This window comes from Geotrypetes seraphini, chromosome 19 (genome assembly GCF_902459505.1).
Source record: "Geotrypetes seraphini chromosome 19, aGeoSer1.1, whole genome shotgun sequence".
NCBI classification, from domain to species: domain Eukaryota; kingdom Metazoa; phylum Chordata; class Amphibia; order Gymnophiona; family Dermophiidae; genus Geotrypetes; species Geotrypetes seraphini.
Genome location: NC_047102.1, coordinates 4,867,225 through 4,883,665, shown reverse-complemented (window position 1 = coordinate 4,883,665; position 16,441 = coordinate 4,867,225). Strand labels below are relative to the sequence as shown.

The window sequence follows — 16,441 nt, the reverse complement described above, 5'->3', positions numbered from 1 at the left end:
ATGAAACTGGAGATCAAGAAGGAATGGGACACTCTAGTGTCGGGAGAGAAACTAATTTATGACTCAGGATGTTATAGAAAGGTTTGAGAAGAGAGAAAGATGAGACATGCAAAATCCTGTAGCTGTAAATATTTACTGTCTTTAGATGTAACACAACAGGAAAAGCAAGAAGCAATTCAATGTGATACAGATGGTCTTATACAGAGACTGAGTGATAGGGCATGCATTTCAACTTAGAAACATTTACCTCCTATATACAGTAAAGATTTAGTATTTTAATGCACCATATGGTCATGACACTTTGGCTTCAAAACATTTTTGTTACACTGCTATCTGTATGAAATTGTCAATACAAGGTCTGTAGGGCTATATAGTGGACTCCAAGGTCATAGGTTACTACAAGATGGTAACCATCAAGGTTTCTGTCTCTCCCCCCGAAAGAATGTATGTTTGGGTTTTTATTTTGAAATAAGAATTTAGATTTGAGCGACCGGTATTTTTTCTGTCCCAGAAGGATTTGTAGCTGAGCCAGTGGCAGGTTGATTTACCCAAGATCAGAAGCCGTGACAGAGGAATTTGAACCAGCTGCCCCACTGTCCTAACCACTAAGTGGTTATTAGTATTATTATTCCACTCTGTAGCAAGCAACTCAACACTTATCAAGAGTTTAACAGAAGTTATGCAGTACATTGTATCCAGCTGTGCTCCAGTGCACTTTGTCATGTATGTGTGTGATCCAGTGATGACCATATGAAAAGCTGAAAGCACAAGACAGCTGTGCTCCCTGGTTCTGGGCCTCAAAGAAAGGACGGAGGTTGGAATAAGCACTTGCTGTTCTTCACAGATGAACAGTGTGGATTAAACCATTTGTTCTGTGATTTCTGGAGAGAACATTTTACTCCCTTTGTTCCACTTGGGTCAAGCCCCCGAAGCCAATACCCTTTGGGCCAAAGTTTTTTGCATAGCAAACTGGCAAAGAGAGAGAAAGGGAAAGAGATCATGTTTAATACTTAAATATCTGATTGTTGAATCAATCCACACAGACGTAAAAGTTTAACTAAAGCTTTGAAAGAGAACATGTTTTAAAAAAAACACAACCCTTGACCCCTCTCCTCCTCCTATGTTATTGCTTTACATTTCTGGTACCCATTTCAAAGAAGAGTTGGGCCAGTTCTTGACAAATATTGTTCAGAACAGTGGCCCAGCCATCTTGCTTGGTGTGAAGGAAGAGGAGTCACAACCCCAAACGGACTTGTAATCCAGAACTCTCAACCTTTCTCCCCTCCCACCTAGTCCAAAAGAAAATCTGGATGATTTAAACATTCCCCAACTTTACTTAAACGAACTCCCATGCCATCAGGCTGCATTTTTCACAGCCTGTCCAAGATTAATGTGTACAAAATGCCTGGGTAAATTGTACCCGAGCAGATGGTTCAACAGGAAGCTAAATTAGCACCTTCGTTTGAAAAGAGAGCATGGGTGCTGCGGTTCTGATGTATTGCTCTGGAAACCTCTGTGTACTTGAGCTAAGTAGAGGGCAGCTGAGCTAGGTAAATGGCTTTGACTGGTACTTTTAAAGGTCGTACTGGCTTCACTGGAAAAAGCAACGTGCTTTAGACAGTGGTTCCTACTTTCGGGCAATTTTCAAAGGTATTTTATCTGATAAATGTAGCACAAGCAGCTGAGAGGGTGGCATAAAGAAAGGGTTATAACGCACAAGAACAACACACACATTTAAGCCAAAGGTGGCTAAAAGTGAGGTCTGACCTTTACAGTATAGCTCATTGTCTTTCTCTGTGACAGTTGTAGAATCCAGGCTCTTCCCACATAGCGCACAGCGGAAGCAGGTCTTATGCCACGGCTGTGGAAAGGACAGCAGCAAACATGTTATGACGAGCGTCACACGCTCCAGCAGCAGACATACTTCACAATGTACCTTTACCAGATTCCCCTTTTTTTCATACACTGTTTTTGAAGCTAATTATCACTTAAAAAGATGTCGCTTCTGGCACCACTCTTCTCAATAATAGTGCCAGAATATATAAACATAGTAACATAGTAGATGACGGCAGATAAAGACCCGAATGGTCCATCCAGTCTGCCCAACCTGATTCAATTTAAAAATTTTTTTTTTTTTTTCCTTCTTAGCTATTTCTGGGCGAGAATCCAAAGCTTTCCCCGGTACTGTGCTTGGGTTCCAACTGCCGAAATCTCTGTTAAGACTTACTCCAGCCCATCTACACCCTCCCAGCCATTTAAGCCCTCCCCTGCCCATCCTCCTCCAAACGGCCATACACAGACACAGACCGTACAAGTCTGCCCAGTAACTGGCCTAGTTCAATCTTTAATATTATTTTCTGATTCTAAATCTTCTGTGTTCATCCCACGCTTCTTTGAACTCAGTCACAGTTTTACTCTCCACCACCTCTCTCGGGAGCGCATTCCAGGCATCCACCACCCTCTCCGTAAAGTAGAATTTCCTAACATTGCCCCTGAATCTACCACCCCTCAACCTCAAATTATGTCCTCTGGTTTTACCATTTTCCTTTCTCTTTCTCTATGCGAGAGGCAGTCAGGTGTGTGGGAATTTTCTGAGCTGTGGAAGTAGATACTCAGCCAAGTTATATGTTCCATCCATTTTCGTCCAGGTGTAGAGAATGACATGGGGACCGTTTACTGCAGTAAACTGTGGTCACCACAGTAAATCCGCAAGAATGGGGACAAGACCTTTCACCGCCCTGCAGGAGCGGTGAAAAGTCTTGCTCCTGTGGTAAAAAAAAATTGTGCCCTTGTCAGACTCGGCATCTCCTCCCCAGCTCATCTTGCGCCTATTTTACCTTCAGGAGCCAGCCATGCCACAATGAAGACAAGGAACCCAAACCAAAGCCTGAGCCCAATGTGATTTGAAGAATAAAATTACCAAACAAAAGGTAGAAAAAAAAAGAAATTTATTTTATATTTTGTGATTAGAATATTTCAGATTTGACATATGTATCCTGCTAGAGTTGGTATTAGACATAACTGGGAATCGCAAAGCCCAGGCTGTGCTTCTTTAGCTTCCAGCTGGCTTAGGGCTCCCTCTCTCTCTCTGACCAGGGGGCAGTTGCCCTAGTTGCTCTCCCCCAACACTATTCCTGCCATGTGTGACTGATTTTTCTTTGTAGCATTCTGTAGTAATTTGGTTTGTTCAGTTTTCACAATAGTGGAGGGGATATTTGTGAAAGGGAGGGGAGACAGGGGGTTTGTTGATCCTTGCTCTGTATTATTTGTGCTTATAAAATGACAATTGTACAGAATAGTCTCTTTTTATACTTTAATAAAATAAGTTCAGTATAAAATCATAACTATTCAAGGCTTGTACGGATGGAATCTGACAGTTTGCAGGGTGGGGATGGGGAGGGATAGGGACTGAGCTCGTGGGGACGGGTCAGGAATGGGGACAAGCTCATGGGGAAGGGGTGGGAACGGTGATAATTTTTTTCCCCCGTGTCATTCTCTATCCAGGTGCTCCGTTTGTTTGTTAAATGCAGTTGGCATAGTATCCCTAGTGGGCTCATAATCTAAGAGGGGAGAATTAGGTCAGAATCTGCAGTTGGAATTAAACCCAGTGGCGTAGCATCCCTCCCCCTTCCTCCACACCGCTTTAATTGTCCCAGTATGAGAAGCGTCACGAACTTGCCCACGCGGGACTCTGAAAGTGACGTCAGAGAGAGTAGACACCGACGCGGGCAGCAAATTTGTGACGCTGCTTGTGCCGGGTAAGTTAAAAAGAGAAGGGGGGGTGTCAGGAAGGAGCGGGGAGCAGAGAGGAGGACAGGTGCCAGCATAGTTACCCCCCCCCCCATACTATGGCACTGAATAAACCCAGTTCCCTGCTTCTCAGCTCACTGCACTATGAGGCTACTCCTCCATGCCTGCCCCCCCCCCCCCCCAAAAACAAGAGAGGATTCTGTAGCGGAATCAGTAGGTGTGTTGGAGTTTTGTACAGAAGATACAAGTAGGTCCGGCCTATTTGAATAGATGGTACCTGGTTTTACTGACTATACACATGCAGTGGGTTCAGCTAATCCATCTTAATATACCGTATTTACTAAAATTAATTCTGCAATACCATTAGTAACTTTTTTTGCTCTAAAGACTGATATAAAGATATAAAGCAAAAAAAGGGTGATACGAGTCACTTACTTTTCCACCTCCCATGACTTTTTCTGCAGCATAGACGGCTTTGCCACACCGGAGACATATGTCTGATCCACCAAACCTTTGGGCAAATTTAGAAGAGCTGGCATTTGGCGAAGAGGTACGTGCAGGCTGGGAGCTAATAGAAACAGACAGACAGACTGAATGTTATTTCCACTCCAACAGACCAAGTTTTATGGCTTCAGTACAACAGCGAGAAATAAGGCAAAGACCTGGTGAGTGCAGAACATGAGTTACTTACTGGGGTACTTCAATGCCAAAGCGCTCCCCTGTATCTGTGTTCAGACACCCAGCGCCTTGTCCATAGCCGTAGCCTTTCGGACCGTACTTCCTTCCGTAGCAGGATTTGCAATAGATTTCTGACTCGTGAGCAGCTACTGTCGTACTGTCCAAAGCTTTTCTACAAACCACTAAAAAGACACAAAATATTAGTTTTTGTCTACATCACCACCTCGGCCAACAGAATTGCATGTCACAAACCGTCCTATTTCAACGAATGGTTTTAGAGTTACCTGCAATGGAAACATGAAATTTTGAATCTCGGTCGAACCAATTCAAAATTGGTTCCAGCAGGTGCCCTTAGAGGACAGTACTTTTTAACAAGATCTGAAAATCTTACATTTTCAGCCAGCAGCTGATGCCTGAAAATGCTAAGAATTCAATCACGGGTTTGCTTAGGGTGTTGGAGAGTCATGGAAAGTGTGGCAGGAGATAAAATGCTTCTATTCCTGGCCTCTGGGCATCCATTTGCCACAACAGACGGGGATGAGGACCTTGAAGTGCTGCTGCTGGATGAGCTCACAGATCTGTCACCTCCTGACAGCAGCAGCTCCGAGGCCTGGGGAAAGAGCGTCAGCTGCAGAGAGACCCCGACAACCAGCCAGCACAGCTGTGCTTTAAATAAGGGACTGAGGAAAATGTGCAGTGTCTCGATTAACATGTTGTAATACTTTTAGCTGCAGCAATGAACACAAACCACAGTGGAGATACGTAGTAATGTTGGTGTGTAATTTTATTCATGAAATGTAAAAAGTCACGTGTTTCGGCCAATATGGCCTGCCTCAGGAACCTAACACACCTGAATAAGTGTAAATATACAATAATATAATGAAACAAATGTGATAAAAGTAAAAAAAAAATGAAAATTGTACCTGTATGTTGGGTAAAGAATTGATTCTAAAAGGACCTGGCACGGCCTCTGCAACACAAAAAAAGTGTGAAAACTAACTATGAATAACATATTTAAACGAAGGGAGAGGGGTGTGGTGTGAAAAATGCATAAAGTAAATACGTAGAAAAAAATACAGTTAAAAGCAGTAGGACATCATTAACATAAAAATTAAAAAGATCCCTAATTTGTCATATAGTTATGCCAACCAACGGAAGTGTTTCTGAAGCAATGGCTTATGCCTTTTACCTTAAAAACATGAGTATATAAATAAGCGTGACATTATTCATTAACATATAAATAGATATAGCACACTTCCGTTGTATTTTTTTACATATTTACTTTATGCATTTTTCACACCACACCCCTCCCCCTTCGTTTAAATATGTTAGTTTTCACACTTTTTGTGTTGCAGAGGCCGCGCCAGGTCCTTTTAGAATCAATTCTTGACCCAACATCCAGGTACAATTTTCATTTTTTCTTTTATCACATTTGTTTCATTATATTATTATTGTATATTTACATTTACTCAAGTGTGTTAGGCTCCTGAGGTGTCGAGCCACCGCACATACTTATACATTTCATGAATAAACTGCACGCCAACGTTACTACGTATCTCCACTGTGGTTTGTTCGTGTCTACTTGGATGGTGGAGATCTTTCTCCTGGTTTATTTGACCTTATCTGTAGCAATGAAATATTGGACTTGACGCTTACAGGGAGAGAGAGAGAGGGCAGAGGTAATCCTCCCCACACGCATTGACAACTTGGATCAATTCACTTAGTGGAGATATCCTCCTCATTTTTACTATTGTTGGGTGAATAGTCATACCTCTCATGAAGGTACATGTCTTTGATCCCTGGCTTAGTTCGATCCTAGGGTGGTTTTATAAATGTATCTTGTGCTCTTTGACTTAACCCTTCCAGCACTTTTGTCAAATTAAGAGTGGCCCAGTATTGGACAGGGAGTCCTACAATTATGGAGACATGTGTCATGTCACTTAATGTTACCACTTCTACACTTTAATCAGAGCAGGGATCCGGAGTAGGACAGGTGCTATTTTAACTTATTTATCAGTGGATCTGGAAATTGGGATGACGATTGAGGTGATTGAACAGTATTGTGTCATCTGCAAATTTAAAGTTGTTAAAACGCATGCAGATTGATGAAACCTTCTGCCCAATGTGCAGCGGTGGCCAAAACAAAGCAAACAAGATTCTAGGAATTATTAGAAAAGAAATGTAAACAAGACTAAGAATGTTATAATGGCTCTGTATTGCGTTCAGTTCTGGTCTCCTTATCTCAAGAAAGATATAGCAGCGCTAGAAAAGGTTCAAAGAAGAGCAACCAAGATGGTAAAGGGGATGGAACTCCTCTCATATGAGGAAAGACTAAAAAGGTTAGGGCTCTTCAGCATGGAAAAGAGAAGGCTGAGGGGAGATAGGATTGAAGTCTACAAAATCCTGAGTGGTGTAGAACAGGTACAATTGGATTGAATTTTCACTCTGTCAAAAATTACAAAGACTAGGGGACACGCCATGAAGTTAGAGAGAAATACTTCTTAAAACCAATAAGAGGAAATATTTTTTTCACTTAAGAGAATAGTTAAGTTCTGGAATGCGTTGCCAGAGGTTGTGGTAAGAGCGGATAGCGTAGCTGGTTTTAAGAAAGATTTGGACAAGTTCCTGGAGGAAAAGTCCATAGTCTGTTATTGAGAAAGACATGGGGGAAGCCACTGCTTGCCCTGGATCAGTAGCATCTTATGTTGCTCTTCTGGGGATTCTGCATGGAATACTGCTCTTATTTGGGGTTCCGGAATCTTACTAATCTTTGAGATTCTGCATGGAATCTTGATCCTTTTTGGGATTCTAGAATCTTTTGTTACTCCCCTGCTCCGTCCACCACAAATTGTAAACTGGAAGTAGTTGTTATAGGCACTTACTGCAGATGAAGCAAGGCTTGTGAAAACTTCTCCCATTGCATTGAATCTCTTCTGCGTGATAGACAGTCTTAGAGCAAGCCCCACACTTTGCACCACCTCCTAGGATTGGCATCTTGGTATTTTTCAATCAAAGAAAACCTAAAATCCAAGAACATATTGATTAAAGACAACAGTCTGTAGAAGTGTCCTGTGGATGTAGTTCAGTTAAGTGTGGAACCTACTCTATCAAGCGCTGACCTGGGACACAAGTAGAATTCACAATCCATCAGAAATCCCAAAGCAGTGGTGGACCTTCATACCCTCTTGTTCTGTAGGAATATCGTCAGCTGGCCAGTGTAGCCTCTCTGCTCTCTCTCAAGCCGGGTTCTCACCCAGTTTGGATTCACTACAAAAACTTTTTTCAACCTGCTTTCGTTATATTGTCCCATGTGGGAAGATTACTAATTAGTCAAAAAAATTCCAAGTCATTTACAAATTTGTTCGCAGGCCAGACCACCTTGCAGGTACAAGTGGATCGATTTTTCACTCTGTCAAAAATTACAAAGACTAGGCAACCCTCAATGAAGTTAAAGGGAAATACTCTTAAAACCAATAGGAGGAAAAAAAATTTAACTCAGAGAATAGTTAAGCTCTGGAACGCGTTGCTAGAGGATGTGGTAAGAGCGGATAGCGTAGCTGGTTTTAAGAAAGGTTTGGACAAGTTCCTGGAGGAAAAGTCCATAGTCTGTTATTTAGAAAGACATGGAGGAAGCCACTGCTTGCCCTGGATCGGTAGCATAGAATGTTGCTATTCTAGGGATTCCAGAATTTTGCTACTCTTTGGGGATCCTGCATGGAATGTTGCTACTATTTGAGTTTCCGGAATCTTGCTAATCTTTGAGATTCTGGAATGTTGCTACTCTGGGTTTTTGCCAGGTACTGGTGACCTGGATTGGCCATCATGAAGACGGGCTACTGGGCTTGATGGACCATTGGTCTGACCCAGTAAGTCTATTCTTATGTTCTTGCTTTAATGCCACAACCCTTTACATTATGATTATGGAATTCTTTGGCACTGGATTTTTGGGAAGAACCCTCATAGACTCACTACTTCGGACAAGCCTTCACAACCGTTAAATACCAGGAATCATAATATCCAACAACTGCACCACGTCTTTGAATTCTTTAGCGCAATCTACTCCCCTCCCCCCCTACTTCTCTCCTTGCTGTTCGCAACTCTATGACCAATTCGATATGTAACCACTTGTAATCTCTGTCAAACTAATGTGAACCGCCTAGAACTCTTCGGGGTATGGCGGTATACAAAAATAAAGTTATTATTATTATTATCCTGCTGCAGCATAGTTAAATTAGTTTACCTCTAACCTGATCCCCTTAAACATTGAAAATTGTAACAGAGAATAGGAGGAGGAAGAGGCTCATCTCTCTACTTCTTCCCCTTGATTAACGTTTTCATTGTAAACCGCTTAAGCTCGCTGTTGCCCTATACTGATGCCTCAGGTACTTTGGGAAGAATGAAAGCTAGTTTTGCTGCAAAATGATGCTCTTAACACTAAAAATTACTATTTTTTTAACTGAGACCTACCTAGTGAACACTGTAAAAATGTTCCAACAACCCTTCCATGCTCATATTTCTGTCATTAGGTTACTAGGGGATTGGGAGGCTCAGGCCCAGAGGACAAATGATCCCTTCTCCAGGCTCTAGAGCACTAAGGGACCCTTTTACTAAGCTGAGCTAAAATGCGGACTGCGGTATCAGTAGTGAAGAGCTTTCCTGTGCACTGATGCCACTTTGAGGAAATGCAGCCATTTTACAGCTGCACTATTTCTTCCCCCCCCCCCCCATTAATAGTCATAAGCTAAATTTCCCAATTAGCGCATAGTCGCTAGCATGGGGGCCCTTAGCAAAACCTATTTACTATGCAGTAAGAGCTTCTGCACTAACCCCCCCCCCCTTTTTTACAAAACCATGCAAGAGGTTTTTAGCGTTGGCTATTGCGCTGCTCTGACGCTTATAGGAACGCTATGACCATCCGAGTAGCGCAGAGCATCAGGTGTGCTGGGTGGCGCTAAAAACCTTGTGTGGTTTTATTAAAAAAGGGGAGGGGGTAAGTTAACCACATGCTAATTGGTTAGCATATGATGCAGCTGTGCTACCCGATGGGCATGCACTCTCTACCCCCAGTGCTAAAAAATATTTTCTTAGTACATGCTGAACACAAAATGACCATAGGATACCCATATGCATTCCGCGGTAGTGGATTTTTTTAAAAACCAAGGCAAGCACATGTTAGCGCTTAACCCCAACTTAGCAAAAGGGCCCCTAAGTAAGCAGCAAGGCCAGAAACCTCCTCTCCAGCTCCTGGAGCATACATTGCCTATCTGGGGTTGGGACCTCTTCCAAGGACCAGCATAGAGGTCCCCAGTTTAGTTTAAGATGGGGAAAACCCTTTACCATTACTCCATAATATGGAACTAAGAATGGAGAAGAAAGTTTCAGAAATGAACATGGAAGCTGAAGGCTTTATTCTGTAGCCTCCAGCTGAATTATCTAAACATCCTTTCTCTTAGCAGCATGCTTCGAGTTGAACTTCACCGATGTCCTGGTTCTGACAGCACTGAAATGTGATCTTGTCAACAGCACATTCTGTTTCAGCCCTATTCTAATCGTCTGATTGAGTCTCTCCTTAGCCCCTTGGCAGAGTCTAGTCACTTTCCTATTACAGAAGCCGCTATATCACAGCTAGCCTGGCTTAACTTTGGCTGCCAGGATCTAAGGGATGTGTAAGGGAGCTATTTATAACCATGGATGATAAGCAGCCCTTACACTAGCAATGACAAACCCAACTAGAGCCAAATACCATGCAAAAAATATTTTCACAAAATAAAAGTTTAAAAAAAAACCCCTACACACATATTTTTAGTCTGGTCTCAGATTTCTATTCCTCCTGCTCTGTCTTTTAATTCCTGTCTCATCTTGAATTATGAGAACTGTTCAGTTAAGTATACACAGCACATAATCTCCTAATTTTACAAAATGCAGTTATCAATTATGCAGGCTTCAACTTATTTTGATTCTGCCTCGAGCCCTCTTATGAGGGGTTTTATAGATTCAGTTCTACAGGAAGAAAATATCAAGTTCTAGTTGTGAAAAAGTATTGGAAAGGTTAGAAAATTGTCCCTCTCCCCACTATACATGCAGTATCGAAACAACTACCATTCTACCTCATCAGTAAATTGAACTGAAAGTTAGCCTTCTAGATTCCATAAGTATTAAACCAATCAAAACGGACAGCTCCACCTGGAAGCGGTCATAACCCCCTCCTCGATAAAATGATTGCTCCCACTGTGCCATCCCCCGTGAAGCAGTCGGCTCCATCATCACATACCGGGTTGGTCTGTTCCTGCTGCTGTGTCTTGGGCTAGAGAGGAATCTGATGAGAACGGCTCTTGAGATCCTTAAATCCCCCACCCTCAACACCCCTGCCCCTTTTTTGAGGGTGGTGAGTGACGGACAAAGACATCATGGCAAGCGGCAAGTCAAAAATAACCTATGACGGAACTGCTGGGGTTTTTTTTCCCCTAATACCACATGTGAGTAAGCAGGATAACAATGCAGACCTGGGATTACACTTTTATGTTACAGATAAAGTCAGTGCACAGGCTTTGAAACAACCCTTAAAGATAGATCCTTTTAGAAGGACTGAAAACCGTTTCAAAAGTCACGTCACCAAAACCATTATTTAAGAACTGGTGGCAAATACAATCGAATGCTACGCTTTAAAATAATATGCATTAAAATAAAACGCAAGGAAAAAAAAAAAGGCCAGACCTTCATAGCTCATCTCGATTGAATTTCTTCTTTGATTTATGATGACACTGGAGCCATCAGAAAAGCCCGAGAGTTCTTGGGCTACATACTACAAGGAAGTCTAAAATCAGACATCGGTGAATTGGAGTGGTCTGACTCTAGAGGAAAGAGGGGGTGTCTTTTTTTACAATAATAAAAACCTTTCATTTCTATAAAATGTGTGCAAGTGAATAATGTCAGTACCAGTTAAATCAGCTCCATTTCCCACATCAGAAGACAAAGTTAAGGTGCATAAAAGATTGCTCTAGAGGTCATCCAATATATCTTGATAAAAATGTATAGACACACTTAAATATTTAATAATGAAACATTTTATATGCCTTATCACACAAATGGCATTCAAGTTAGATCAACTAGCACATTTCAGTGACATAAAAAAATAAATCATACAATAGAAAAGGACATCCCAAAAGTGATCCTTAGCCCAACATGAGCTGAGAACTTTTAAAGTTAACAATGCAACCAAAGGGCCATAAGTTCTCTAATCACTAGCTACTTCCTTTTCAGCTGGCTGGAAAGGACTGATCTCCGGGAAGAAACCATCTTCTCTTGAGAAGCCTCTGACTCAGGGACACAATGCTAGTCCCCTGCACATGGCATTGCAATAAAATGAAAGGGTCCATTGACTGAATAGGACCCCCAGACTCCCTTTCCCCAGGAAACCTCCACTTTATCCTCAGAACTGAAAGTGGGGCTAAAAGATTTGTATCCCCCTTCCCTGAAGCCTTCCCCAAGCACCAGGGCAACAAATGCCGTAGGCCAGGGGTAGGCAATTCCAGTCCTCGAGAGCCAGGTCAGGTTTTCAGGATCTCCACAATAAATATGCATGAGATAGATTTGCATCTCAAGGAGGCAGTGCATGCAAATCCATCTCATACATATTCATTGTGGATATCCTGAAAACCTGACCTGGCTCCGGCTCTCAAGGACCTGAATTGCCTACCCCTGCCCTAGGCAGACCTTCAACCATGCCTCCTTCAAGGTCATTTGCATCTTCTCTTGGGCCCCCCCTTCACATTCAGATCTACCTTTCCCTTTTCTACCTCATGTGTCCAGCATCTCCCCTGCCTCCCTCTTTTCAGGTGTCCAGCATCTGCCCTCCTCAATTCTTATCCATGCCATCGCTACTGCTGCCATTGCCAATTTCCACCAAAGCAACCCATTTGGAGGAAATGGCGCACGGCAGTCATCCTTTCGAGTACTCATTCCACATACCATGGAACCTGGAACTCATTATAGACTTAGTATAAGACACTAAAATAAGAAGAGAATTGCCATAATGGGACAGACCGAAGGTCCATCAAGCCCCGTGTCCTGTTTCCAACAGTGGCCAACCCAGGTCCCAAATACCTGGCTGAAACCCAAAGAGTAGCAGAGACTTATGTCATAATGTCTCATTCCACCAATGCCTAAGAGCCAACCTCATCCGTGATGTCACAATGGATTGATTGTTCTATACTTGGCTAACATAAGAATAGCTATACTGGGAAAGACCAAAGGTCCATCCCAAAGAGTAGCAGAGATTGTGATGTCATAATGCCTCATTCCATCAATGCCTAAGAGCCAATCTCATCAGTGATGTCACAATGCCTCAATTGTTCTATACTTGGCTCACATAAGAGCACGAGAGCTGTTGTACTGGGACAAACCGAAAGTCCATCAAGCCCAATATCTTGTTTCAAACTGTGGCCAACTCAGGTCCAAAGTACCCAGCTAGATCCCAAGTAGTAAAACAGATTTTATGCTCCTTATCCTAGGAATAAGCAGATTTCCCCAAACCATCTTAATAATTGGCCTATGGACTTCTCTTTTAGGAAATTATCCAAACCTTTTTTAAGCCATTTAAAAAATTCAGATTAGTACACGTAAATTGTACTAGTTACAAAAGCTAATTCATAACATTTGATATATAGGAAATGAGGAACAGAAAACAAGGTTTATAAGGATAGATATCTGGGTGTTATTTTTATTTTTGACATGTTGTCATGATTATGAGTCACTTTGATAGGAAGCAGAATATTAGAAGTCTAATCAAAATCATAATATGATTAAGATTTCCTCAAAACACTTCTCTCCATTTTCATAGGCAGAGCCTAAGTATACCCACACTGCCAAGTTTATGGTCACCAACATACATTTTATGAGTTTTTACAAGTGTTTGAAACCAATTCAGTTTCTTACAGAAACTGAACCATCCCATGAACAGAATTTGCCAAAGTCAGACAAGCACAGGGTCTCTGGCCTCTGTCCTACATCCAGTGACTCATGGAGCAAGAAGGCGACACTTCACTCGACAAGAATGTTTTTCAGGCTCTCTATGCTCAGACTATTTAAAGCGCCTGTACCTTTGGGAAGGTTTCATTTGTCATGGGGAAAGTGAATGTAGAACACAGTATTTCTTGGTTTCACGACATAAGTGTTTCTTAAAAGCTATATGGCTACCTGAAGGGTGGCTAAGTTACAAATGAGCCCTTTGAAAAAGGAGCCTCTGGTCTTAACACCTCATTTTGCTGGTCCAGTTAAAATATCACAGCATAGAATAAGTGGATAGACTTCTCCCTCCGTATTCGCTGTGATAGGGGATTAACAGAACCACAAATACAGAAAAACCGTGAATAACTTTCTCATGTCATTCGCTGTTTTCTATTAAAAACCATCGCGAATATAGTGACACTGTGAATAACATGGTGGGAGACTTGGTCTGTTCCTGAAGGAGAGGCAAAACACGGTGAAGAAAGTGCTGGGAATCAGCGATTTCTCTATGCAAGCTGATGTAATTTTTGGGGGGAGGAGCCAGCCAGCTAAAAACAGTGAATGCTGAAACTGCAAATACAGAGGGAGAAGTGTATAACAGAAAATCTAAACAACCAAATAACTTACCATTATTATTATTCTACTGTTATTTTTTATAAACCATCTATCAAGGTTATTTAAGCAGTTTACAATCAGGTACTCAAGCATTTTCCATATCTGTCCCAGTGGGCTCAAAATCTAACGTACTAATTAAAAAGCGCTACCCTGTTTCCCCGATGGTAAGACACTGTCTTATTTTTTTTGGAAGGCCAAAATATGCTCTAGGGCTTATTTTCGGGGGGATGCCTTATTTACCCATGAAGTACACAGTTATTGTTGAAAAAAAACAGAATTTTATTACCTGTATTGGATGTTCTGGCCGTGAACAAACTCCTGCAGTCTCCGTTAGGGAGGGATGAGGGAAGCTGCCTGTGTTTCCTTGCGCGGAGTCACGTGCGCGCGCTGCAGTCCTGTCACTTCCTCCTCTTCACTTCATGACGAGGCGCGGCACGCAGCCATGGAGGCAAATACGGTAGACGGAGGGACCACACGGAGTCACCCACCGTACCACCCGATTCGGGTAAGCGCAGGTATCGGTGGGTGGCTTATTTGCGGGGGTGCCTTATTTTACATTTTTTCTAAAAAGGGGGGGCTGTCTTATTTGATGGCCCTGCCTTATCATCGGGGAAACACGGTATCTGCTGCAGGATCCACTGTAAGAAATTATTCCTATGGCTGAGAACGCATGACAAATGGCGACAGCGCACACTAACCATGAATTTTAAATCAGTAAATGGGATCCCATTACCAAAACCTAATCTCTAGAGTAACAGAAGATTTTGGTTCATAATACAGAAGTGAAACATCCAGGGCAAAGCCTGGGAAAGGTGTTCTAGAAATTTAAGAATAAAAGAGAGATCAACGTTTCAAGGGAAATTCTGTAAAAGCGGCCTAAAGTTAGGTGCTGGTGCCTAACTTACCCTCCCCCCTTTTGTAAAATCATAGTGCGGTTTTTAGCACCAGCTGTGGCGGTAACAGCTGACGCTCCTAGGAATTCTATGAGTGTTGGTGCCGTTACCGCTTCGGTTTTGTAAAAGGGGAGGTTAATTGGCATGATCATGCTATTAAAAGCCAATTAAAACAATTTTTTTTAAAAAAAATCTTTATTCCTTTTTATTTCTTTCAACAAGTGTACAGTATTATTATAATTAATTTACATAACACACACATAAAAATCTAGGCGCCTCCTGGGACCAGCAGCTAACGCCCGGGCACATGCATTAATGTGATGGGATGTATGTTCCATCATATGAGAGTACTTTCTCGAGGGAGGGCTACACCAGAGTCTACCCGTCCCCAAAGTTCCCATGGGCAATAGGTAACCAGGGTTAAACAGGGACTAGCCGGGTCCACCTAGTTCCTAATGGGATGGTTCTAGTCATAGTGAAAGACTCGGTGGGTGGTGTTAGGAACCAGCTACCCCTATTGTTCTGCAATATTGTGTTGCCCAATAGTACAGATTGAATGACCTTGCCATTGGACTTGAATAACTAATTTGCATAAGAAGTGAATTGCAGAGAAAAGGAGTGATTTATAAAGAAAAGAGACTCCTAAAGCTTCCCACTGGACTCCTGATAGAGAGGGGAGTTTTAGCTTGGACCCCCTCAATCCTTAGGGGACATATTGTGTGTGTGGGGGGGGGGGTGTTGGTTAGTCAGGGCTGGTGCACAAAGTTTAGGGCAGGGTGATCAGCTTAGAGGGAAAGGGTGCTGCTAGAGACCACTCCTCTTAAGGAAGCTTTCTATGCTACTCCAAACCTGGTGAAAAATGTCCTTAATGAGAGCAAGGCCAAGAAATACCAAACGACTGCATTAAAACGTAGATTGTGGTAGTTAATGTGCAAGTTAATATCTACACTTGAACATTACTTGGCAAGTAAAACCCACATGAAACCAGATTAAACTGCCAAAGCACTTAAGACAACCCATCAACTATCTTGAATTCCAGAAGAAACTAAAGACATTCCTCTTTTCACTATAGTTACTCTTTAGCCCTCCACCCTTCCTCCTAAACCAATATTCCCTATGACAGTGTAACTTAAGAGCTTGCTCTAAATCTTATTGTAAACCACATTGATTCCTTGCAGAAAACTGCAGTATATAAGATACCGAACTGTATTGCATTGTATTAAAGCTGCAGTAACGTTTTGTGCATTAGCTCCTCGGATGAAGGGGAGGGAGACAGTATCAGGGGAAGAGTTCTGGAGCCAGGATGAGAGAGAAAACCAGTGCCCCCGCCACCCCCTGAGTGCCCATTTTGTTGAAACACATGTGCTTCCAAGTGTCCCCTGAGCAGCTGGAAAGACTTTTTGGATGGAGGATTCCCTCTTGCACCAAACCACTTTGCCTGGTGATAGTTATTGCTCATGTGAAAAGATTTTTTAAATGCCAAAGTGTTCTTGCTCGAA

The 16,441-nt window shown here is 42.3% G+C and overlaps 1 protein-coding gene across 2 annotated transcripts; it reads right to left on the bottom strand.

Annotated features, from left to right (window-relative positions):
* Positions 1–39: 39 nt before the first annotated feature.
* On the bottom strand, positions 40–10,833 carry CSRP3 (cysteine and glycine rich protein 3). Of its 2 annotated transcripts, none has more exons than XM_033928025.1 (6): positions 10,700–10,833; positions 7,311–7,448; positions 4,442–4,610; positions 4,186–4,318; positions 1,768–1,861; positions 40–969 (listed from the first exon to the last, which is right to left on the bottom strand). In XM_033928025.1, exons 2-6 carry the CDS (start codon positions 7,420–7,422, stop codon positions 896–898), a joined length of 582 nt encoding a protein of 193 aa, XP_033783916.1. In that variant the 5' UTR covers positions 7,423–7,448; positions 10,700–10,833; the 3' UTR covers positions 40–895. The 2 variants fall into 2 exon arrangements, with proteins under 2 accessions (XP_033783916.1, XP_033783917.1); XM_033928026.1 differs by having other exon boundaries at positions 10,612–10,722.
* Between the last annotated feature and the right edge of the window lie 5,608 nt (positions 10,834–16,441).